The 25,412-nt window shown below is 41.8% G+C and overlaps 2 protein-coding genes across 2 annotated transcripts in view; one reads left to right on the top strand and one right to left on the bottom strand.

The window, feature by feature from the left end:
- Window positions 1–5,669, top strand: part of LOC105386499 — a 32,776-nt gene extending 27,107 nt beyond the window's left edge. Inside the window, exons 12-18 of the mRNA XM_048630727.1 lie at window positions 635–744; window positions 1,095–1,250; window positions 1,703–1,859; window positions 2,828–3,003; window positions 3,830–3,969; window positions 4,469–4,547; window positions 4,824–5,669. Of these exons, the coding sequence (XP_048486684.1) occupies window positions 635–744; window positions 1,095–1,250; window positions 1,703–1,859; window positions 2,828–3,003; window positions 3,830–3,969; window positions 4,469–4,547; window positions 4,824–4,826 (821 nt within the window). The 3' untranslated portion in view covers window positions 4,827–5,669. The remainder of the gene's footprint in view (window positions 1–634; window positions 745–1,094; window positions 1,251–1,702; window positions 1,860–2,827; window positions 3,004–3,829; window positions 3,970–4,468; window positions 4,548–4,823) is intronic.
- A 1,312-nt stretch (window positions 5,670–6,981) lies between these two features.
- LOC105386526 lies at window positions 6,982–24,293 on the bottom strand. Its single transcript, XM_048630728.1, has 12 exons — window positions 23,889–24,293; window positions 22,709–23,435; window positions 20,868–21,023; window positions 18,476–18,593; window positions 17,099–17,287; window positions 15,666–15,806; window positions 15,418–15,554; window positions 14,675–14,814; window positions 13,004–13,154; window positions 12,358–12,497; window positions 11,487–11,582; window positions 6,982–8,235 (listed from the first exon to the last, which is right to left on the bottom strand). Exons 1-12 carry the CDS (start codon window positions 24,097–24,099, stop codon window positions 7,676–7,678), a joined length of 2,766 nt encoding a protein of 921 aa, XP_048486685.1. The 5' UTR covers window positions 24,100–24,293; the 3' UTR covers window positions 6,982–7,675.
- Between the last annotated feature and the right edge of the window lie 1,119 nt (window positions 24,294–25,412).

Genomic DNA, 25,412 nt, shown 5'->3' with positions numbered 1-25,412 from the left:
AAATTTTGTTGAAAAACTTATTGACCTTTAGCATCAACTTTTCTTATTTTGAGGCTGTTTTTTCTTATATAGGCACCGGATGACTTGTGCCCATTGAAGGGATGATGGAGTCGCTAAAATACAGTGACTTGCTAGAACGGAGATTAGAAGTTGAACTAAGAAAATTTGATGATAACGGTCAATAAGTTTTTCAACAAAATTCGGCTCCATGCCACGTGTCTACGATTATGCTTAAATATTTCAAGGACAACAAGATATCATGCCTTTGGATGGCCAGAGAACTCACCGGCACTTAATCTCTTTGAAAATAAGTGGGCCATCGTGAAAGTTAGACTTCGTAAAACGGATTGCACAAGAAAAACTAAAATGATTGAGGCTGTAATCCATACAAGTTTTTTAGAGCAGTAAATATCAGAAAACTGTTAAAATCATGTCAATTCTATGCCAAAACGTGTTGAAGAAGTTATATAAGCCAGAAAGGACACATTTTCTATTAAAATAACTTAAATTGTATTAATATATCTCTGTTTTTTTATTTTAGAACTAATTAATGTATTTTTTTCAAATTTTCACTCGTGTTCACATTAATTTGCACAATACTGTACGTACATACTTATGTGTTGTGTTGTCGCAGGTATCGGCAAGAAGTCCCGCTCCATATTCCTGGAGCTGGACGCGAACGCCAAGTCCGCGCCCCCCGCCGCCCCCGCGCCCCCCGCCGAGCCGCCGCGACGGAAGGAGATTGTGAGTCGACACTTATGTCTTAAAGCACATGCTGAGTCAGAGCCATTTTGGTGTATTTTATGAGCAAATAAACGATCTGTCCATAGTCCATTATCTATTTAAAAAATTGAATGCCTTATTCCCAGTTGCAGAAAAAAACATTAAGCTAATGTCGGCAGTTACTTTGTGCAACGCACACTTAGCTACTTTAAAGCGAGTAAAGTACTATTTGGATATTGTGCACTTGTGTAGTTAATAAATCATATTAGTTACCACTCCCAAACAAAACAGTTTAATCTTCAAGAGTCACGGGTGAAATGCTACCTACCTATCTCTAATATATCTACATAAACCTCAACATCCTTCCCCAGCCATTCATCCCCAAAGACGTGGTCCGCGCGGGCGACCGTCCCGAGGAGGTGCCGGTGCAGACCGCGGCCATCAGCGACCGCTTCCAGTTCTTCGAGACCTACCGCCCGCCCACCAGCAGGAAGCAGTTCCGCATGACGCCGCCGCCGCAGGGGAAGGTACGTTATAATTAGATATAATGTAGGTCCTAGAAAGTCGCCTTGGGGAACTCCAGTTAAACGCCATGGAACTACTTTCTACTTTGCTAGACGTAAGGGTAGGTAAGAGAAGCATGAGACATGAGAAATAATTAGCCATAATTTAGGTCCCAGGATGTCGCCTTGGGGCACGCCGATTCAATTTCTTTAAAACTTATATTTTACTTGTGATCATCAAGTAAGTTAAGAACTATCCAACTAACATAGGGCACCAACTTCTTAGTAAAACACGTGGTAATCCTACTAATATTATGAATGCAAATGTTTGTGTGTGTGTGTGCGTGTGTGTGTATGTGTGTTACTTCTTCACTTCAAAACGGCTTAACCTTTTGGTCTTTCTTCTTTGGTCAAACTTTTTTTAATGCGGATCGGAAACACGTAATTTAATAATTATATATTCCCTTAACTTCCAGCGCGACAAGTCCCCATCCCCCGAGATCTACCACTCGCCAGACGTGACGCAGGGCGGGGCCGCCCACGACACGGGGCTGGCGGCGGAGCGGCACACGGCGTCCCGCATGATCGGCGTGTGGAGACAGATGGAGGAGCACAGGGATGAGGAGCCGCAGGGTATGTTGTTTTTTTTTTTACATCTCACACGGCCATCCGACCCCAAGCTTGCCAGAACCTGTGTTATGGGTGTCGGACAGCTGATATATCTACACAAATACATAGATAGATAGATAGATACTAAATATAAATATCAACACCCAAGACCCGAGTACAAATATTTGCCTTTAAACAAATATCTGCCCCAGCCGGGAATCGAACCCGGGACCTTCGGCATAGAAGTCAGGGCCACTAACCACTACGCCAATCGGTCGTCAAAACGTTGTATTTATTTATTGATACACAAAACAGTGCTATATTCAAGGCAATAGTTACAATAATAACAGGGTTACGGCTTACGTTGTTGAAAAGATGCTCTAGTCGTTACTTTCGCAATTTCTTCTTCCATTGTGAAATGGTGCCAGGTTCATAATTTTGAAAATTAACGAATAAGCAACTAAAATTATACGTTGAATAAATGATAAATCTATTGGTATCTTCAGGGGATCTGTTGTAAAATTGTTCTTAGCGTGTCGTTAACAAATATTGAAATTGTGTCACTGGGGTAAAAAAGGATTAGTGCCAATTTCTCCATATTCGGTTATCTAACCGACAGGGATTTATAAATTAAACGTCATCTCCATATAAAATTCACGACAGATGTGTCAAAAATCAACCACTGGTTATGCTCTAACCGACGATGGAGAAATTGGCACTTAGCCAGTCAGATTAGCATAAGTCGCCGTAAAAATGTATAGCTTTACGGGGATTTCATAAGCTGCATGGGTGCATGGTATGTACGCAAAAGTTCAGGTAAAAGTTAATAATACAGACATGGTCAGTGCTTAATCATTGATCAGCTAGACACCAGACCTGTATGGTTCAGTCAGCGTCAAAAGTCACACTTTATTTTCCGTAATAATCTAGCAATTATTAGTTTTAAATTTTCAAGTAGTTGGCAAGAATCAGCTTTCTTTATGTTTCCCCAGGTCCGAAGCCTCTCAAGCGCTTCACCCCCCCGCCCCCCGGCGCCTACACCCGGGACTCCAGTGAGTACTCGAGCGAGTGCTCCGGCGAGGACGACAGTGAGGACGACGAGGACAGTGAGGACGAGCGGCGCCGACACTACGAGCAGGCGCGGGAGAGGGACGAGGCGTTGAAGCAGGTGAGTGGACCGGCTCGAAGGACCGAGGGAAAGACCAAGAGAAAAGGAGGGGGATAAACAAAAGGGGTGGTAGGAAACTTACCTGGTAGGGGGCGGGACTATATAGGCGCATAAACAGGTGGTTATTTTTATTTATTTCATTAACTATCATAACAAAGTAACCTACTTCGATAGCTATGTGTTGTATCGGATTGAAGGACCGAGAAATGGTGGGGGATAAGGTGAAACGAGGGTAGGAAAGGTTTCCTGGTAGAGGGCGGGAATAGGCGCTTAAACAGGTGGGTAGAATTTTTATTTATATCATTAACTATCATCACAAAGTTACCTACTTCGATAGCTAGCTCAATTAGATTAGTAGTGATGTATCGGATTGAAGGACCAAAAAATGCTGAGGGATAAGGTTAAGCGAGGACGAGCGGCGCCGCCACTACGGGTAGGCACGGGAGAGGGACGAGGCGTTGAAGCAGGTGGGTTGGAAGGAAGGACCGAGAAGTGGTGGGGGATAAGGTGAAACGAGGGTAGGGGGCGGGACTATATAGGCGCTCAAACAGACATAATGAGCGCGTATTCTACGTAACATTCATAATAGTGCTTTTCTTATAGATTAAGAAAATGGCGGTCATATCGCATTTTGCATTCATGAACGAATGAAAAGAGAATAGGTTACTTATGTTCACGACTGTAATCCTAAAAAGGGTAGTCAGAGGTGACTCGCAAACCCGCTTTTCGCTGTACATTGGTACGCATACGCACGTGATAGTAGGTGGCAAGCCGTACCGTCGTTTTTAAATGAGCTCATACTCATGATACTCTATAACATTTCCAGGCACAACAGCTAGCTCGTACCAAGTCGTTCCGCGATCGCTTCGAAAACTGGTCGGAGTCGGAGCCGCCGCGCTCCCCGTCTCAAATCATGATCGAGAGGGATGAAGAGGAGGGGGAGTCACAACTAGACACCGCTAAGAGGTAAACATATCTTCTGTAGGTTTGTAGGCTGTAAGTCCCCAAATGAAAATCCCTGATTGATAGTTTTAACAGTAGATAGCATACACATTACACACGTCTGGACAAAGTCAGTCGATAAATCTGACTGGCCAGTCGTTTCTCGACGGTGATAAAGCTCTAGTCTTGCTCTAGTGTATGTGACCGTCATGACTCACTAGACTTGCTGTCTTCACTTCGCGGCTATTCAGCTCTAGAGTAAGGCCCCCGCGCACTAGGCAGCCACGAATTATCATATATTTTACTAGCTACTGCAGCCTATTTCGCGGGGGGCTTTAGGCGAAGATGGTTCCGAATGCCGTCCGGAAGTGACAGTTATTGATATTCAGTAGTTTCATCGTGTAGACGAGTCTATCTCAGCCCTAGTCGGTTAAAAATATTAATTAAATTACTATCGTTCAAAATATTTGACGAACCATGATGTGGATAACTATTTAATCATAATGAATGTTGTTATTTCTAGTCTCCGCGCCAAGTTCGAGAACATGAACGTGCAGCAGTCCTCTGTCACCAAGGTCGCGCCCAAGGTCAACAGATTTGTGGTGAGTTGATTGTACTGTCTGGTGAAGGACGGGAGAGGAAGGCTGAGGACAGGGTGGAGCTCTGTGTCTAGCAGTGGACGGCTGAATCATGAGAAAACTATTGTTTTGAACGATAACGGAAGTTTACACGCTGTATTTACAGATGGGGCCACTTTCGCTTATGTTATGTTACGAGTTTACGACACTCGTTTACTCTCGCTTATGTAACGCCTGTCATTTTTAATATATAGCAATATCTTATTGTATATAATTAATGGTATTTTTTTTCTTTTCCAGTAACTGCACAAAGGTGGAACTGCCCAAACAACCAAAGCATATTAATATTTACATACATTTAAAATTAATACGTTATTATTTATGTTTTAACCTTTTTCTAAACGTATAGATATAGCCGTTACTTGCCATCTTCTATTTAACTCCCTGAAGGTTGTAACCAGTTTTTGATCTTTTTTTTGACAAATATTTGTAGGGCTATGTATTTATATTTATTACTTTTTTAATGTGTTATTGGTACATATAGGACTGATCTTACGTCGTTTTCTATGTAAATGCCTGGTAAATGCATTTCCTACAACGAATGTGCCTTATAAAAAGTGCAATTAATGTATTTTTAATTAGAAAAATACTATTGAAAATTGTCTTCCAGTATTTTCTAGTATTATAATGACTATAAACGAATCTCTTTTTCAATTAATTCATGTGCCATTATTGACGTAACAGTATTGGAAGTTTATCCCTTATACAAAAATACGTACTAATAAGATTCGTAAATATTTGCATATCACAGCTATACAGTTGCGCGAACCACGAGTCTATCTCGTTGTATTAGAGGTGGTAATGGTACAGCATTCTCTCCATGTAATGTCGGAGTGAGCCTCAGATTATTTCGTTAATTATGACTATTTACGAATCATTTGTTTCTGCTCAAATTGTTTTTATTTTAGTCTTCATTGTCATCGTTTTCATATTATCAATCGTTTCGATGTATGACTGAATGAGATTCTCAATATTTATTGTTTGTTTGTTTGTACTTAAGTCAATGTAATTTTTCAGCAATGTTTTTATCGTATCTTTATTTATGACGATTATCTAGATGTAATATGAATAAATGGTAAAATAATATCCACTATCGTTTTATTAAATTTTGTTAACAAGCTACCTGACGATCTCAAATAGATGGTAATTAAAACAAGTGATGTCTATTCATAAATCTAATTATTATTCTCAAAAATATAGGAAACGTGAAACAATAATTTAACCACCTAAACATAAATATTTGTTTTTAATCACAATTCGTAAACTCTAACTTAGATTCATCAACTTCAACTCCCTGCGTTCAGAAATGTACTTATCATCCAGTTATTAAGTGTTTACTTATCCCACAGATGTTACACTTTCCTTATTTGTATAACAATCCAATAGGTTCGAAAATACCAGACCGGGTTGCACGACATCTTTGCCGACGTAAATAAACTCGCTAAATACACGTCCCACCAATGACATAGCGATCAGCGATATAGTAGCGTTTGTCTTCGTCTACAAAGGAGCGTCTATAAGGTCCTTGTATAAAGGAGCCATGCAGCTGGGACTGAAATTCATGTTTAACTATACCTAAGTACTTCGTAAAAGATACCAAAAGCCCTATGAGTCAAATGTATAACTACATTTTATTCGAAAACGAACTTAATTTATTTCAGGCATAAGAATTTGTCCATGTCCATAAGAACCATGGTATATTTTACAAAGTACTTATAATTTTGATTTCTGACATGTTTTCTTTGTGTATCGGTCATAAATACATTTCTGCACGCAGGAACTAAAACATGGGGTAGTGTTTCCACTGGGACGAACAGCTCCAACGGAGACGGCAAGGAAACATTATTTATCTATTTATTTATGTATAAGGTAAAATTACGATCCAATGATTTGTTATCTCGGTACAAAATTGGTGTAGTATCCTTAGGAACCAACATTTACAATCCAGCGCTTTGAAGACATGTTACAAAATAACAAATTGACTAATCCGTAAAGACCATTGAATTGGTAATTTGTGGTATGTTGGCATGGGAAATGCTTTCAATACATACAGTTTATAAGCGTTGACTTAAGTACTGTTTAGCTATTTGTAATAAGGCGTCTTTGTATTGCTTATCACTGATCTAAGGACATGAAAACTTAAAATAAAACCATCAGAAAAAAAATACATACAAAAACTCGATTTTCCACTTGTATACGAATAAAAACTTGATAAACTGGGTACTAGAAATACTTATTTCTAAGTTATTCATCAATACTTCGAAGAAACGTTCTCTCGTCATCTTTATAATATGAAAAGGCCCCGTTTTATTGGTTACTCCGTACACTTGAGTCCAAAGAGCTGAATCTATGAGATTTCCTGTCATTAGTCAACTTGTCGAGACATTGGCAAGTTCTCCTAAGAGCCTCGTATTGTATACCTATTAATACTGTGATTCAACTATAACTTATGTCACTCTGATTGATAAAATAGTTAGTAAAAAAAAGATAAAAAGTGGAAAAAAAAATGGTTTCAAAGCGAGACAAAAAACTACCAAATCCATAATTATATCAAGTATGGATGATTGTTTCGAGCAGTCACTACTGAACTAATTCAAGCCCGCTCTCAAACGAAACGACGACGGAAAAAAGACATCACAAATACACTAAAGGTCCTTACTACTCAATAATTATATCTTTTAGTGCAATTCAGAAAAATGTGTGAATATTTTCTTAAAAATGTATCTCTTACATTATATCTCTTGATTTATAAATCTTTCCGATCACATTCGAACCAGCAGTTTCAGATTACAAAACCATTCCTACACCTCGCTCTATCTACACTATAAAACGACATCCGATTCAATAAACAAATTTAGAACAATAAATCTCTCAAAACAGCGCGTCCGCACGATCTCTATGAAACGTGCGAACGCGGCAAAGAAATATAGAAGGTACACTAACACGAATTATAACTTAAAACTAACTGCGGCTTAGTACATAATGTACTACTTCACCGAGGCTGCAGTCTCCAATCCAAAACTGCTTTCCTTTCACACCACATAGCCTCTCACTACATCAATATTTACACCATTTCTCTGTGCCCCCACGGCCTAGTCGGGCGGTCTGCTGGCGCCGCCGGGCGGTCTCGCCTCCTGGGTCTTGGCCTCCGTGTGTCTCGGCCGATGCTCCGAATGCTTCTGTGTTGACGACTTGTGACGGTGGTCCTTGTCTTTGTCTCGGGACGATGACTTGTGGTGCGACGAGTGACTCTTGTGAGAACGACTGGAGGACGACGAGTGGCGGTGTCGGTCCGTCTGTCGGTCCGACTGCCGGTCGTGCGACTTATCTTTATCTTGTCTCTCCGTCCTATGTTTATCTGACCCATGTTTATAATCCTTGTGGTTTTTCTCTTTAGGCGTCTGCGTTTGCGTCGAGCTGGACTTTGACTCGGACTTTGGTTCCGATTTCGGCGTCACCTCTTGTTTCACGGTTGCCTCTGACTTGGTGACGGTCTCTGTCTTGTCGGTCCGGTGTTCCGTCTTCTTGTCCCGGGGCTGGTCGTGGCCAGGCTGGTCTCGTGGTTCGTCTGAGGGCTTGTGCTTGGCGCTAAGAGCTCGCATCTCGATCACGCCTGCTTTGTGCTTCGTTTTTGACGGCGTTTTGGCGGGTTCTGGAATATAACATAAGTAACGTTATTCGAGACAAGGGATATAGAAATTGTGTTGTAGTTATCTAGTTACCTAGAGCAAATGAATCATAGTGTATTTTCTTATTGGCTTCCACCCACGATCAAGCTTGCAGGGTAGTGTTGTAAATAAACAGCTAATCCATGTTTCAAATGTACAAAATGGGTGCGTATTGCGACGTATAAAAACGAAATGTATAATTTCACATTAATAACGTTCACAACATATAATGAACGTTACGTATAACAACAAAATCTATATTTTCATAAGGTATAAGATTCAATTGGTATAACGTACATTTTATATAAAATCAAAATATATAATACTTACGAGGACTAATATCAATTCGTATAACATACATTACGTATATCGTTTAAAATATATACTATCATTTAGTATACAGTTCATAAAACATACTAACATACAATAACATAATCTGTGTTTAATTACCAAACACCGTCAAACCCCTTAGCACCAAAACCTAAAGATAGGTGCGACGACGAGCAAAGCGAGGAGGAGCGTGTTAGGTGCACATGTTCGTCGAAACCAAAGCGGAGCGCAGCGAAGCGGAGCGGAGCGTCTCCCCACACAGCGTCAATAATAATAATAATGTCAAAACCCCTAGTACCAAAACCTAAAGATAGGTGCGACGACGAGCAAAGCGAGGAGAAGCGTGTTAGGTGCACATGTTCGTCGAAACCAAAGCGGAGCGCAGCGAAGCGGAGCGGAGCGTCTCCCCACATAGCGTCAATAATAATAATAATGCCAAAACCCCTATACCCTATTCGGGGAAACGACGTAGTACTGAGTATGCACGAAAGCATATGATTGGTCATAGATAAGACGCTAAGGCCGCGTTTACACTGTAGGTCATAATTAGTCTGTCGTTGCACTCTGTACCGTTCGGACGTCTCCTGTGTACCCTCTCGCTATCACCCTCGCTCTGTTTTTTTAAATTAATTGACCCGGCTTGTTTATTGGACTGTGTGTGTGTGTTTTGTGAATTGGACTTTGTTTTGAGTGAATTACCGAATATGGCAGAAGAAGAATCTGTTAACAAAAGGCCTAGACGGGCCTTTTCGTCAACTGAGAAGTTAATGATGTTGAACTTATTCAATTCTTTCAAGACTGCTTCGCCGTCTGCATCACACAATGAAATATGCAAAACTGTCGCAAGTTCAATAGGAGTAAGTTGGACTTCGATTTATAGAGTAATCTCGGAAAAAAAACCAATGCGAATCTAAGGTCCCCAAAGAAGAAAAAAACACGCCTCACTGTTTGTGACAAAATTGATGATTTCACCAAATGTGCGAATCGACGAATAATCCACAGTTTCTTTTTAAGAAACGAAATTCCAACCCTCGACAAAGTACTATCAAAAATTGAAGAAGATGGATCATTGGGGAGTTTTAAAAGAACTTCTTTGCACCTAATTATTCAAGAAATTGGATTCAAATTTAGTAAAAGATGTCGAAACAGTATGTTGACTGACAGGGATGATATCATTTTTTGGCGAAGAAATTATTTGAGAGATATTGTAAAGGCAAGAGAAGTTGGAAAAAATATTTATTATTTGGATGAAACCTGGATAAATGAAGGCCATACAATGCCCAAAGTTTGGTCTGATACAACAATAACCAGCGCACGTGCAGCATTTATGTCTGGATTGTCAACCGGCTTAAAAAATCCCTCAGGTAATATTTTTGTTATCAATCAATTGTTTAATTTGTTTGACAAAGAGTTGCCGCCAACACACCTGCACTACCTGACTATAATTAACTAATTATATCTATTGTTACAGGAAAGGGCAAACGACTTGTTGTGGAACCACAAATGAATCAAATGGACCATAACTTTGAAAATTTGTCCGAATCTTTTATTATTAATGTAAATGATAGTAGTGATAAGTCGTCTGAAAGTGATGAATAAAAAATATTATTATGAACATACACTATTTTATTTCATACCTATTTCCTACTCCTACTTACTTACTTTAATTCAGTAGTGTAGACACGGCTTTACAATTTTAGCTAATTACGTGGCCAAATGGGCGTGGCTAACTCATTTGTCGTCCTTGTCTTTTGTAGGGAAATGTGCGACAAAGAGGGCGCTTTGCTACGTCTTCTCCCCGAATAGGGTATAGTACCAAAACCTAAAGATAGGTGCGACGACGAGCAAAGCGAGGAGGAGCGTGTTAGGTGCACATGTTCGTCGAAACCAAAGCGGAGCGCAGCGAAGCGGAGCGGAGCGTCTCCCCACATAGCGTCAATAATAATAATAATGCCAAAACCCCTAGTACCAAAACCTAAAGATAGGTGCGACGACAAGCAAAGCGAGGAGGAGCGTGTTAGGTGCACATGTTCGTCGAAACCAAAGCGGAGCGCAGCGAAGCGGAGCGGAGCGTCTCCCCACATAGCGTCAATAATAATAATAATGCCAAAACCCCTAGTACCAAAACCTAAAGATAGGTGCGACGACGAGCAAAGCGAGGAGGAGCGTGTTAGGTGCACATGTTCGTCGAAACCAAAGCAGAGCGCAGCGAAGCGGAGCGGAGCGTTCCCCCCACATAACATCAATGATAATGAAAATACGATACGACAATCTTCTATACTTTTTGTGCATTATACATTATGATAATTATATCCGTTGTAGAATATATGTTATAAACGTTATATATTATAAACGTTATGCATTTTAATCGTTATATCAATTGAAATTATACTTTTTGAACGTTATTCTTTACGAAATTATGTATTTAGTAATTATGCCTTTCGTTTGTTATGCACAGTGATCGTTATACATAATAAATTTATATCATATGGGCGTATACCTTGTGAATGTTATACCATTCGTTTTTATACCTCGTATTACTTACCCGTACAAAATAACAATAATGGAACGACACTCAGCACCACTCGTGTCATGCCTTGCAAGACTAACCTGCAAGCTTGATGGCAGTCTTGGGTCATCTACGGACCATTGTTTGCCACCTTAATACAAAAATTTGCCAGTCATGCACCTCAGGCAACAAAGGTTAGGCACGTTTTACCTGGCCGAATTCCCACGACAAAACCTTTTAGGGCGAAGCTATGCTTGCGGGATAAGTGATCAGTGAAAAGGTACGCTGGTTTATGCGTTTTTACGACACCAAACAGTTGAACGAAGAGATGTAACTTCATTCTTGCGTCAATCTTCAAGATCCCTGCTTTATTTAATATACTGGTTATATACTGACCGGGTTTGGGCTCGGGCACGGGCTCGGGCGCGCGCGCGTCGGCCGGCGAGGACGCCTCCGACGAGGGGTAGTACTGCTTCAGCCGCAGGTGCCACGCTGGAATGTACATAATACACTATGTGTTAATACTATCTTGAATGTAGATAGATAGATAGAATACGCTTTATTTGCACACCAACAAAGAATCAGTAGAATGTAGTTGTGTACTTACTGCCAGTTTCAATACTGTATCTATCGATAGATGACAGTTACTATCATACGACTTTGACTCATAAAAAGTTGCATTCTGTTAAAATTTTATTTAAGTAACTGTCAGCTATCGATAGATAGAGTTATTGAAACATGCAGTTACAGTTACAGGGATTAAAAGATAGATGGGATAGCAGCAAAAGTTACATGATTTTTTTAAAGGGCTAGAAAGCGATACATTCGATAGATTTGTATGACATCTTGATCAGTGCCCCTGTCGTTAACGCTAGAAACTAATAAAACGCATACGAACTCAAGAACCGCCTATCGAACTACTATCGACTAGAGTCGACAATGGTAGCTATTCTAAAGGAAGAAATTCTAATTTTAACGCTATCGAACTATAAATTTTGCTAGCAAAGCATGATATTTAAGGGGACACTCATAGATTCGATTTTTTATTGAATAAATTAAGGTTTTGATAGCTCTAAAATTAGTATTTGTGCCTTCAGAATCGACCCCAACATCTCTTTTAACACAATGTGTTAATCTCTCTCACATAATTTTGGTCCTCCGAGCCGGACCGTGCTACTCACCTTGTAACTGTTTCTATAATTATACCTACAGTAAAGTGTTTATAAATAAATATTTTTGGTCCTTCGACCCTGACATTGCCACTCACCGACGGAGGTGACGGCGGAGACGGTGCGGAACTGGTGGATGATGTTCCTGGGCAGGAAGTACACGTCGTCGGCACACAGAGGGAGCCGCGAGTAGCGCACGCCCTCGCGACGGAGCTGGTTCAACTTCGCCTCTTCTAGCCTGGGGGGGAGAGATAAAAGAATCATTAGAAAAGAAAAATCTGTGGTTTGTTCCTAAGGGACAACATATGCGCTGAGTTGCTTATCCCTTTTGGTCTGCTTCAGCACACACATTACTGTTCTGAATCTATCTCATCCTTTGTTATGTGTTATCTATCTAAAAAAACACGTTTATTTGATGCACTGGCAACAACAAAAATACAGAAATAGGTAGGTACCTTTATAATACAAGGAAACATAGAGTAACGTAAAAGGTTGCTGTTTAGAGAGTCAAAAAAGCAATGAGCTTTATGCAATGAGGTCACAACGCCGGTTTTCAGCTGTCTCGAAAATTTGAGCTAAGATCGCCCTTAAATCTATTAATTCTTGTTTTAACAGTACCTATACGAACAGAAAAAGACAGGAGAACAGAGACGGTTATTTAAGTACTTGCACATTAACCAAGTAGCCGGTTAGCGTCGCCAGCTTGTTGAACTAGACTCAGCGAGTGACTCGCTTGTGACTCACCAGGTGACGCACTGCGAGATGGGCGGCTCGTACAGGTCCAACCCCAGCAGGGTCACCAGCTTGTTGAAGTCGGCCGCGTGGAACGCCACCACGTCCTTGGTGATGCGCCCGCGGTCACGCGTGTCTCCACATTGGATCGCTTTTAACACGCCTGGAGGGGTGAGAAAGAAGTAAAGTAAGTTAAAGTCTTATTGTTCTCTGGAAATGAGATACTAGACACAAACCCCGTAAGCAAACCACTGCAGAAAGTTATAGATAGGCCTCCTCCAAGACGTCCACTCCACATATCTCTTTAATACTTGGACCTAAACACCCCCTTTGACCAAAAGCAGAAACGAGGTGATTTTGTTAAGCTATAATATATATAAGCATTATATTGATGATCCTTACGTCCATAACTCCTAAACCACTCATTCAATCATCTTCATTCTCGCACAACGTTTTCCCCCATAACTACTGAACCGCACCACCTATCTCTTTAATTCTTGGACTCCCACACACCTTAACAACCCGTCTCTCACCGTCATAACTCCTGAACCAATCATCCGATCTTCCTCAATCCTACACCGTTGGATAGCTAATGAACCCCTCTCTCACCAACAGCCGCGGTGGTAATCCGGTCCAGGCCGTGGCCCACGTGACATCAGATATAATGATAGCGCTATAACTTCTAAACCATTCGTCCAATCTTCTCCATTCTTGAACCATCTGAAGCGTTTTCTTTCACAACTTTTGATCTACTTAACCTATCGTTTTCATTCTTTCACCCCCAAATAGCTAATAACCCCCTCTCTCACCAACAGCGGCCGTGGTGATCCGGTCCAGCCCATGGCCCTCGTAGTATAAGCTACAATAATGACTTATTTATAATGGATTAACTGACAATTTATTTCGCCCATAACTCCTGAACCACACCACCTATCTCCTCCATTTTTGCACCCCCAAATTCAAATTCAAATTCATACCATTTATTCACACTAATTCAAAAGCATACACAATACAATACAAAACATAAAAATTAAATTTGTACTGGACTAACTACCTACATACATAACATGAACACAGTTAATAAATTGTAACATTATTAAAATAGAAATACATATAATTATTTTTCACAATTGTGTGGGTAGATATATAATAAATTACTGAATTACTGTTACAGGCGGTTTACAGTAGTTGTGGTTAGTGTGAATGGGCCGGGCGACTCAGCGTTGTTGTCACGAAACAGAACTGCCCCGTGACGCTGTTATTCTGTCGCTAGCCCGAACCGGAAAACTTATGTACATTAACAAATAGCTTATGAACCCCTCTCTCACCAACAGCAGCTGTGGTGATCCGGTCGAGCCCGTGTCCTACGTGGAACCACATAATACAGATGATATCCATAACTCCTAACACAATCATCCGATCGTCTTCATTTTTGCACCATGTTTTCGCCGATATCTCCTTAACCAATCAACCAATTTTCCTCAAATCTACATCATTAGATAGCTTATGAACCCGTCTCTCACCAACAGCGGCGGTGGTGATCCGGTCCAGGCCGTGGCCCACGTGGTATAAGCTACAATCATGACTTATTTATGATGGATTAACTGACAAGTAACTCCTAAAGCACACCACCTATCTCGCTCATTCTTGCACCCCCAGACACCTCATTCCCCCGTCTCTCACCGACAGCGGCGGTGGTGATCCGGTCCAGGCCGTGGCCCACGTGGTCGGCGTGCGCGCGCGTGCGGTCCTCGAACAGGAACTCGCGCGCCTCGCTCCAGCGCGGCAGGTACTGCAGGTTGCGCAGCTCGTTGATGCCCGTTCTGCGGGGAGAGGGGGGGTTATTTACACTTTGTTGTACACAAAACACAGTCTAAATTCATCACAAGTAACAATACAGAAAATCATACAAGGGTGGGTTATTGCCTAAAAGCAACCTCACAGCTAACTTTTTAGTTAAAAAAGAAAGAAAAACTTTATTTGAAACAGATAGCAAAATTTATACGGGGCCACCCTAGCGGTCGTTGGACCCCATCACTAATGATGATGCTATTCGCTGTACATATATTTGCACTCAGGTGATAAGTCACGTATATCGCCGTATTTAACTGTGTTATAAGTTTAGTGTGTTAGTTTCATTTCATCTGTCTATGGTATTATTGTAGGAGCCGATTTTCATTTAGTTTTTTAGTGTTGTAGGTAATGTTACTCCGAACACCGAGTTTTCGTAGCTTTATTTTATCGAAATCGGCTTAGGGTTGATTTTTCAATAGTCAGATAAAGTATATCTGAGTAGTGAGATAGTCTTATGTATTATATGAACAATCACACACGACAGAATCAGTTTCAAAAGTTATCGGGGGGAGGGGGGGGGGGGGGGGATTTAATGTTACTTAGGTTATGGAATCAGTATCATGACGTCATACCTCCGTTTCTTGATGGGGCTCTTGCCCAGCTCGGCAGTGGGCACGAGCTGCTCCCCGGGCCGGATCCACAGGATGGGCCCGTCGTTGGACTCGCGCGGTTCCATCTCCACCGCCGACATCGGGCCCCACGGCATCGTCTGCAGACAACAACAGTTTATATCAATACAGAAATTAATTATCAATTAGATGTTATACATCAATCACACACACACACACACACACACACACACACACACACACACACTCACCAGCTGCAGGAAGGGGCAGGTCGCCAGAAGGTCCAGCAGGTCGGGCAGGAAGCCGCCCACCTCCTCGTGCACGGTGCCCACCAGCGAGATCTGGTGCAGCGGCCCGCAGCGGAATGTGCCCGCCGAGTAGCTTTGTTGCACCTAAGGGGAGAATAGGTGGGTTAACAGGGGATAGAAGTTACTCTTAGTAATAAGGCGGCCATATGTATCGTCTATGTTGTGTATTACCTGCTGTAGTTTCTGTGTGTGTGTGAAATAAAGTATGATCTGTCTATCTATCTAATAGAGCCGCCTAAGTAGACCAAGTATACCTATCAAATGCTTTTGATATTAACCTACTGACTCTCACACTACTACTGATAACATTCCGTATAGAAAATTGAAAAAAAAGACTAGAAATAAAGGTATTTTATTAGATAAGAAGTCCTTTCCGACATCAACATGAGTATTTAAAAGTCCACAATCCCTTATCATACGGGATATGCGCAACATAGGCATAGCCCATGTAAAAGGTGGATTGTAGCAGATTTGGAAGGATTTACACACTTTTGCGCTGGTCTATGATCAAAGGTCAAAATCAAAATCCCCTGAAACCCCGCAATTTCTCTCACCTGCCGATAATAGTCCCGTATTGTCGTGGTCTCTATATCGCTGGTCCTGGTCAGGACTCCGCCTTCACCACGAGGCTACTATGATGCTGGTCGAGGTACTCGAGCAGACAGGGCGGCGTGCGTCACTAGACCAAGCTCCTTACAGGACCCTCATTTATAAACCACAATCGCTTGCCATAATGCAAACATCATTATGGTATAAGGTGGATTATTTTGTATTTCTTTATGTATTTATTGTCAGTGTAGCAAATATTTTTATCTTTATCTGTATCTAGTAGATTTAGGAGGTTTAACACACTTTGATGATGGTATGGTCTATGATTCAAGGGTTTCTGCTTAAAAACACAAGTGGTGGGTAACTGTGTAAGCTTTTCACTTCAAAAACACCGTCTAAAACCCTCTAAAATCCCCTGAAACCCAACAATACCCTCACCTGCCGATAATAGTCCCGTATCGTCGTGGTCTCGCCAACACTCCCGCCTTCACCACGAGGCCACTATGATGCTGGTCGAGGTACTCGAGCAGACAGGGCAGCGGGCGTTACCAGACCAAGCTCCTTACAGCACCCTCATTTATTATCCACAATCGCTTGCCAATACGCAAACATCATTATGGTATATGGTGGATTGTATTGTAATAGTGTCTGTATTTTTTTGATTTTGCTGTCAGTGTGTCAAATTTCGACTTTATCTGTGTCTAGTAGATAGATTATCAGTCTATAATCCAAGGGTTTCTGCTTAAAAACACTAGCGATGTAAGCTTTTGACTTCAAAAACACCGTCTAAACCCTCTAAAATACCCTGAAATCGCTGTTTCTCTCACCTGTCGATAATAGTCCCGGATCGTCGTGGTCTCTATATCGCTGGTCCTGGCCAGGACTCCCGCCTTCACCACGAGGCTACTATGATGCTGGTCGAGGTACTCGAGCAGACAGGGCAGCGGGGCCGCGGCGCCGCGCACCACGCCGCACACGTAGTGCGCCCAGCCGTCAGAGTCCTCGGAGAACACCAGCTGTTGAAGGAGAGAGGGTTAGATGATAAAAAAACACACACACACGCACTCACGCCTTGTACTAATGTACTCCCTTGCGGAGTAGGCAGAGGTGCATTGCTGCACCCACTTTTCGCCAGAGTGTTATGTTAGTCCCAATGTAATAGGGGGCGGGCCTATTGCCATTTTACGGGCACATCCAAGACCCGAGAACAAATATCTGCCCCAGCCGGGAATCGAACCCGGGACCATCGGCTCAGTAGTCAGGGTCACTAACCACTACGCCATTCGGTCGTCTCGATTTATTTACTTTATTTATTTATTTCTTGGAAAACAAACAGCATGCTTAGTACATAAGGTTACTTATCAAATAAATAGTACATAGGCCAGTAAAGTTTTCACAATCATTTGGTACTTTCGTTGATGATGTAGGTAAAAGTGTTAAGTTATGGTAAATAATAAGTATATCTGTAGCTTAGCTGGTAGCCTATCGGCGTACAATACATTTTTTCTAAAACTTTATACATTGGACAGGATTATTTTAATGGAATCTCACACGATACTTGCGGGAAAATAATCAAAGTAGAACAATAAGCTACAGAACAAATTATGTCCCAAACTCCCAAAACAGGACATTGAGTAGCTCGCCAGTGTTTACTGATGTTTCAGTTATTATCCCCGAATTTCCAAGTCCCCGGAAAAATAATACACGAAACAACGCAGGCGCCAACACAGTACCTTGTAGGATACCCTCAGCTCGCCTGTAGTTAGTGCTGGTTTAGCTAATATCTAATTAACACGTCTCTGGACAGAATCTTGCAGAATACCGTGTAGAATTACATTCAATTCTCAGATATGCTTTCACAGTAATATGTTTGCACTCCCTACAAGGCTAGAATGTCGCAGGTCTTCTCTGTTTTTCTGTAACATCTTTGGGTACCTACGTTCATGCAAATAAATGATTTTGATTTGATTTGATTAGAAATGTATATGTTAAACAACTGCGGCGCTAGGACGGTACCTTGAGGAACACCGTGTAGATATGTATACGCTAAACAACATGGGCGCTAGGACGGTACCTTGAGGAACTCTCTGCTCGCCGGTTTTTAATGCTGATTGTTGGTTTCCCAAATATCCCCGAAATTCTACACAAAACTCCTAGGCAAACAATAAGCTACACGCTAAACAACATGGGCGCTAACACGGTACCTTGAGGAACTCCTGCGCCAGCGCGCGCTGCTGGGGCGGGGGCAGCGCGTCCACGTCGCGCTGCTGCAGGTACACCACGCCCGCGCCGCCGTTGGGGTGCGTCTCCACCACCATCAGTCTGCGGAAGAGAAATGGGTGTTCATTAGTAGGGAGTAGGGTTTCTGGTCGAGAATTCTCGAGCTCGAGAAGATTCGAGAAATTCGGCTTAGTTCGAGACGAGAAAAAAATCTGAAGACTCGAGAATTTCTCGAGCCTTGAGATAAAAATTAAAAATATTCAATTCGATTTTTTTTCTGCGCCGCTTAACAAGACACACGCATACCATGCGCGTGTATTATGATTTATTATGTTTCATCTCCATTTAAGCTAGTGCTGTACTGATAATACCAATGAATGATTAAAAGATAACGTAGTAATAGTAATACGTACTGTTTCTTAGTTCAGGTGGACCAAAAGAAGTCATCCGATGTTGTTTGGCTCTAATTTTTTTTCTAAATGAAAAACTTTTATTCTGTTTTTTGATTATGTTTATTTGAACCTTAACAATTTTATTGGTAAAGTCGAGAAGATGATATCGGCCAAATGGGCGCCCTCACAATTGATTGCCATACGGGCTCGTATTATCGCATTTGTCATCATTTCAGCGAAAACTTCGGGCGAGAGATTGTCGCACTCGTATCGAATGTTGTCCTTAAGGGCTTTCAGATACACGGGTTTATTCACATAAACACGGGACTTCAAAAAACCGCAGAAAAACTGTCTGAAACTGTTAAATCGGGCGATATTGCAGGGAAAAATGACAGATAAAACGAAAAAAAGCGACCCGAAAACTGAATAAACTCAATTTTCCGCGTTCTTGGGGAGTATATCACTCCACGGCTTCTGAACTTGTATTCTGCATTTGTCTAGTCCACCAATATCAAAACTGATTTGAAATTGGCGGCCATTTGCACAAATCAGAGCAACTTCCAATATGGTGATTACTTTTGGCCCATTGGCCATAGGTACAACCTACTAGTAATTAGTAGCTAGCTTGACAGCTAAATTATGAGTATTAGTAAAGTATTTTCTTTGACAAAGTAAAAAAAAGGAGATTTAGTGTTTTTTTTTTAAATTAAGGCATTTTTCTGAAGGTTTTCTTAAAAAGGCTCGAGACTCGAGAAGACTCGAGAATTTGGGCTCGAGAATTCTCGAAGCTCGAGAACGAAAACAGGTCGAGAAATCAGAAACCCTAGTAGGGAGGTGATGAGATGAAGAAGGCTAAGGAAATAGTACTGTGTCAGGGACTAAGACCAGCAGTGGACCATTAGCCTAGGCGTATGCTGATACACAGATGATCCAAAGCAGCAAAGTCCGTGAGAATATATGGGAGCGGGATAGACAATCTAGTCTACTCTGTGCTGCACGGCCGGCCATCCAGCATACGCCTAGGCCTGGGCTTATTAGGCGTTTGTTGATGATGCGCGTAACACATGACCTCGGAAAAGCCAAAAGAAGCACGTTGGAACCAGGTATTAATTGTAGGATATTAAGATATACGGACATTTAAAGGGATATCACCTGGAAATTAGTACTATGATCATGATATGTGGCAATTTTTATTTTCTGAGTTACGGCAATTTTAATGCATCCTGTATGGCCCCAAGGCACGCGAATAGTCATTAAAGACCGCTCACCTATGGTACTTGAGTCCCTTGACATTGGGCGTGGCGCAGTGCGGTCCCCAAGCGTCGGGCGAGCACTCGGTCCGTTTCATTGGTCGAGCATACACTACTCTACTCGGTATGTGTAACAATGGAAGCGTAAATTAGTTTTAAGAACCTAATAGACCCTACTAATAGGTGAGCTATTAGAATTAAGAGCACTCGGTCCGTTCATTGGTCGAGGATCGACCGAGAACGCTAATCTACTCAGTAGATGTAAGAAGGCTTGAAGGACGCGTAAATAAGCTTCAAACACCTCACCTATGATACTTGAGTCCCTTGACATTGGGCGTGGCGGAGTGCGGCCCCCAGGCGTCTGGCACTGCATGCCGATGGAGTAATAATAAATAGTAAATAATAACCTACAAACAACCCTCACCTGGAAGAATTGAGAGCATACGGTCCGTTCATTGATAGAAGGGCCGAGGATACTACTGTACTCGGTGGGTGTAACAAGGCTTGATAGACGCCTAAATAATTAGGCTACGTCCGCCCAGGCAGGAGGTTTGCTTAGCGCCTAGCGAGTCACCAAGCGAGTAGCTCAGTAAAATGAATGTTCTAGAATCTTCGTGAACGGCTGCATTGCGCCTAGCTAGTCGCTTATAGGGTGTATCAATGCCGCCGTTCACGAGTTTAATACGTTCGTTTTACTGGTGACTCGCTAGGCTCCTGCCTTAAAGACCGCTCACCTGTGATACTTGAGTCCCTTGACATTGGGCGTGGCGGAGTGCGGCCCCCAGGCGGCGGGCGCGCGCTCCCGGCGGCACTGCACGCCGATGGAGCAGCGCTTGACCCGCGCGCGCCGCCGGCAGTGGCTGCAGGATGAATGGCGCGAGTGCGACGATCTGAGGGTAGACGGGGGGGAGAGGTTATAAGTTGTAGGAAAGGGGAGAGCAACCAGGGGGGTCACTTTCTACAACTAAAAACGAAGTTTCAGAGTGCTGCTACACGAGCCACGACTCTATCTCGACGTGTTAAATGTGCCGATGGCACGAGAGCTCTCGGTCGTCCGTTTTTCGTCAGTATAGAGTAGCCCTGCAGTGCCCATTCGCTACTGCGACCTAAAAGATCTACTGTGACTCCCCTTGTGAGATCTCACTCTCAAAGTAAAATTCTTTTATAAACCAGCTAACCTAGCACGTGGCGCAAGTTCAAAAGTTCTCCGTCGAGGTGGCACTGTAGTCGCGATGTGAATGAGCGTGGTGTAAAACCTATGTGTCGTCTTCATGTGAGCGTCTTACGCCCCGTGCTAGTCCTTCTGACGATCTTACCGGGAGGGAAAGACCTAATATCTATAATACGTTCACAAAAAACAGCGACATAGTCAACGTCCATGACACGCTATTTATTTATTATGTACTTATAACCTGTTGGCTAGGTACTTAGGTACATGTTTCTTTAGCTATTTTAGGGAGGGAAACGGTGGGAGCTCCAGATTCCCATGGTCTTGACCTTTTCAGCATTTAAATACAACATATAATTAGTCTAAGATGACTCCACAACTAACCTTACACACACCAAATAGTAGGTACCTACATAATCGCAAAGAGGTATCCCCTTTTGGAAAAAGTTTCCTACTCCTCTCAAAGATCCATATAATATACAGGAACTTTACACCCTCCAAGTATAAAATATAAAATAATGAAAGTATTAGGTTTTATTGGGGGCAGAGAAACCTCCACCCCTTTCAGTAGCATTGTCATAGTGACAGGGTCAAGCTTGGGGATAGATTAATGTGCAGATAAATAGCATTTCAGTCTCGATAAGAACCCATTAATATATCTCCTGAGGAAGCCACTTTCAGGTTACTTTGTTTGTAAAGTAGCCAAAAGCATATTCTCAATAATACATACAATAACAGTCATTCACTATCCCATTAATCTGTAACTCACCTAGAAGTATAGAATTCCTGGGAGATAATACACACAGGTGCACATAGCAAATAGGTGTAGTGGCTGATTCTTGTTTCTTGCCATACTTTATTCCACATAAAATTTAATTCAGTTTACTAAGGAGTAAAAATATAATTTTATGTATGTGTTATGGAGCTTAGGGCAGCCAAGACACTATATCTGCCACTGCAGGTACTGACAAGAAGGTTCTGCAGGCTACAAATCTATGTGTCAGAGCATCCATGTCCAAGCAACATAAATTTCCTATTTATCTAAGGTTTGAATGCACCATACATAATACTATTGTAGTTGTTAAATAACCCTTTCCCATGACAAAGTTTCAGCTTAGTTTTTAGCAGATTTTCTTGTCCTAACAGCTACCTGCATGGTCTAAGTACTACAAGTATACCTTTCCAAGAGTAATAGATCAGTAGAGAAAACATAATAGCACAGAAGTCCTTCTTTGAGGAATTAATCATGTGTCCAACATTATTTATGGCTGGATGTAGCCCTCACCAATATCCCAGCAAAAGGTTTATCCTTTATAAAAATTACTCTGGCACTATTACACCTTTAAATCTCTAACTATATTCATATTATACATTATAGATAGATTCTACTAAGGGATTATAGCTCACCTCTCCTTTTCTCTATCTTTCTCTCTCTCCTTGTCTCTGTCACTCTTCTCCACTTTCACTACAATGTCAGTGTCCGTGTTCACTTTATCACTTTGCACTTTAGTGTCTATGTCCGTCACTTTGACTCCGCGGGTGATGGCGGGGTACACCATGGACGTGGAGCCCTCCTGCTTCATCTTGAAGGGAAGCTCCAGGTTCCCGTAGCACGGGAAGCGGTCGTGCCTCGTGTGCTGGAATTTCAATGCTCTCAACATTACTGTTTGATTATTTGACGGTCTTCTTTGAAAGTTATTATCTAGGAGCACATTTGATCTTGTGACTCTTGGATACTTGTATTTCAGTAAAGACTTCTGCAAGTGTGTGTTGATTATCCGGAGTTGCTTTGACACAGATGTGTATAGCTTTCTGTGTACTTCGCTCTGTGCTGTGTCGCTGATTTGTGTCTGTCTCCAGGAGGAGTTGATGCTGGCGAGCCAGTCCTGGCGTGCGGGTTGGGTGATCTCGGCCAGGGCCACCTGCTCCAACTGCTGGGGGACCAGGTTGAACAGCAGGGGGTTGGGCAGCGCGGGCGGCTTGTGCAGCACCTGCAGCGCCAGCATGGCTGTATTGCCAAATCCTCCAGAGTCAAACACGGGCCATATCTTGCTGAGCTTGGCCGGCTTGGCATTGTCGCCCCACACACACACATCTTTGGTTGATTCTTCTCGTCTCCGCTTCTTCCCTGAAACTGGAGAAAGGATTCAGTTAGATTATAGTTTCTAAATAACATTTACAAAGATGCATAGATGCAAACTTTCCACTGAAAAGAATGACAATAACACTGCACGAAAGGGTAGTCCTAATAATAGAAAGTAATGTTGCAATGGTTGCAAGATGCAAGGTCATACAATGCAACTGTGCTCCAATTTAAATCTAAGCAGTGCTACACAATCCAATTCTGCGTTTAAAGGGTGTTAATTCAGGAAATATTACAAGAATACGGCTGTGAAGATGTGAATAAGTGTTTATAAACAGACCTGACCTCCATTGCAATGATATAACTTATCAACAGTATTGCTAGGTTATTCTGTTTCCCACCAAAACTTTATGGATTAAATATGTTCAGGAGGCAGCATTACAGCGAAGTTTGAGTAATTAAAGCACTTTAGGAGGAAAATAATAAAGAAATTTCAATAAATACCTTTAGATTCCACGGGAACAAGTAGTTTGGTCGGGGATGACACACTTGGATCGTATCCCAGTTTCGAAAGCTTTCTGTAGTCGTGGGTGACTCGGCGGCGCTTGGAGCCCTCGCCGGCGTCCACCTCGCTGTTCGAGCTGCTGTAATCGTCGGGAGATTCACGATTTTCACCAACTTTTACAGGGGATTCTACAGAAGCTGACGACGCCATTGTACCACAAATAAACGTGTATATTCACAGTTTTCAAATGATTTTTAGTGATGAAACATCTAAACGACTAAATCTTACATAAATGAGACGCATTACTTTCACTAATAGATGAAATATTTAGAAATACAGTGATTCTGAATAAAAAACAACTCACGACGCCATTTACGTGAAGCTGTATTTTTTTTATACACACAGATCAGAAAAGCATGAAATGCTTTCTTCGAAAAAAACACATTTTGGTAGTCTGTGGATTACAAGAGATCATGCGTCAAACCCTCAGAATAATAACAGTCTAGCGTAGCGCCCCCTGCAATCGATTCACTGAAGCAAACTCAAGGCAAAATAACAACACAGTAATAAATTTGTCAAGCAGATGTCGCTACTGGTTGTTAACATAGATGAATTTATAAAAGCGTGCTTAGGCTCTAGACTAGTCTAGACTCTCTAAAGTCTACTTAATCGACAGTCTCGACTAACTCTTCACTACAATATATTTTTTATTTTATTTCCTTGTCTTAGAGAGAGTCTGTATGTAGGTAGTGCTTGGGTGAGAAAGAGAGTCTACAGAGTGGTACTTATAGCTAAATGACTCTTTGAACGCGCAACAAAGTGCGAACTTACGGTGATAGAAAACATCGTAAGGGAAGGGAAGGTCTAGGAATTATTCTTCTCCTTTTGAATTTAATAAGTATTTACCAATATTTTATCTTACCCCCTCGTCTGTCTGACTGGTGAGTAATATAGGTACCTTCACCTGTAAATCCATTCTGAAACAATTCTTGAAAATTGAAAATAAATATACTCAGGTACCTACTTAAGTAAGTACCTAATTACCTATCTATATACCTACCTCCATCTCCTTCCACTCAAGATATTCGGAGTTATCAGCTATGATGGGGCAGGTATCAGGCACCTGGGACACCTAAGCAGGTACCTATTCATCTAGAATCTAGATTCTAGATTTTAGTATTAAAGTAGATCATTACTCCTAAATTCAACAGGTGCATCCGACCCACATCTGGCGACTGTTATCGTACCTACATAAAATATGCAAACATAATAATTTAGAACATTTTTATTGGTGTTTGGTAATGCCACACCATTAATAATACGTTTCAATAAAACTAAAATAACTGCCTCCCGCGATTTAATGGCGGGAGACACAAGTGCTGGGGGTCACTCTTTATGACAAAAAACTATGTTTCAGAGAACTGCTGCGCGAACCACGACTCTATATCGTTGTACTAAACTAGCCAATTGCATGACAGCTCTCGTTTGTTAGTTTTTCGTCAGTATAGAGTAACCCTCCTGTT

The sequence above is a fragment of the Plutella xylostella genome, chromosome 27 (genome assembly GCF_932276165.1).
Source record: "Plutella xylostella chromosome 27, ilPluXylo3.1, whole genome shotgun sequence".
NCBI lineage: Eukaryota > Metazoa > Arthropoda > Insecta > Lepidoptera > Plutellidae > Plutella > Plutella xylostella.
This window is presented reverse-complemented; position numbering and strand designations above follow the sequence as displayed.

Bases quoted from the DNA above. Each gene is read 5' to 3' on its own strand.
- LOC105386526 (XM_048630728.1), bottom strand. From the start codon at position 24,099: ATGGCGTCGTCAGCTTCTGTAGAATCCCCTGTAAAAGTTGGTGAAAAT. The intron at 21,024-22,708 runs GTGAGCTATAAT...GTCTACCCTCAG, and splicing joins AAAGATAGAGAAAAGGAGAG to ATCGTCGCACTCGCGCCATT. The intron at 12,498-13,003 runs GTGAGTCACAAG...TCTCCCCCCCAG, and splicing joins ATCTCGCAGTGCGTCACCTG to GCTAGAAGAGGCGAAGTTGA.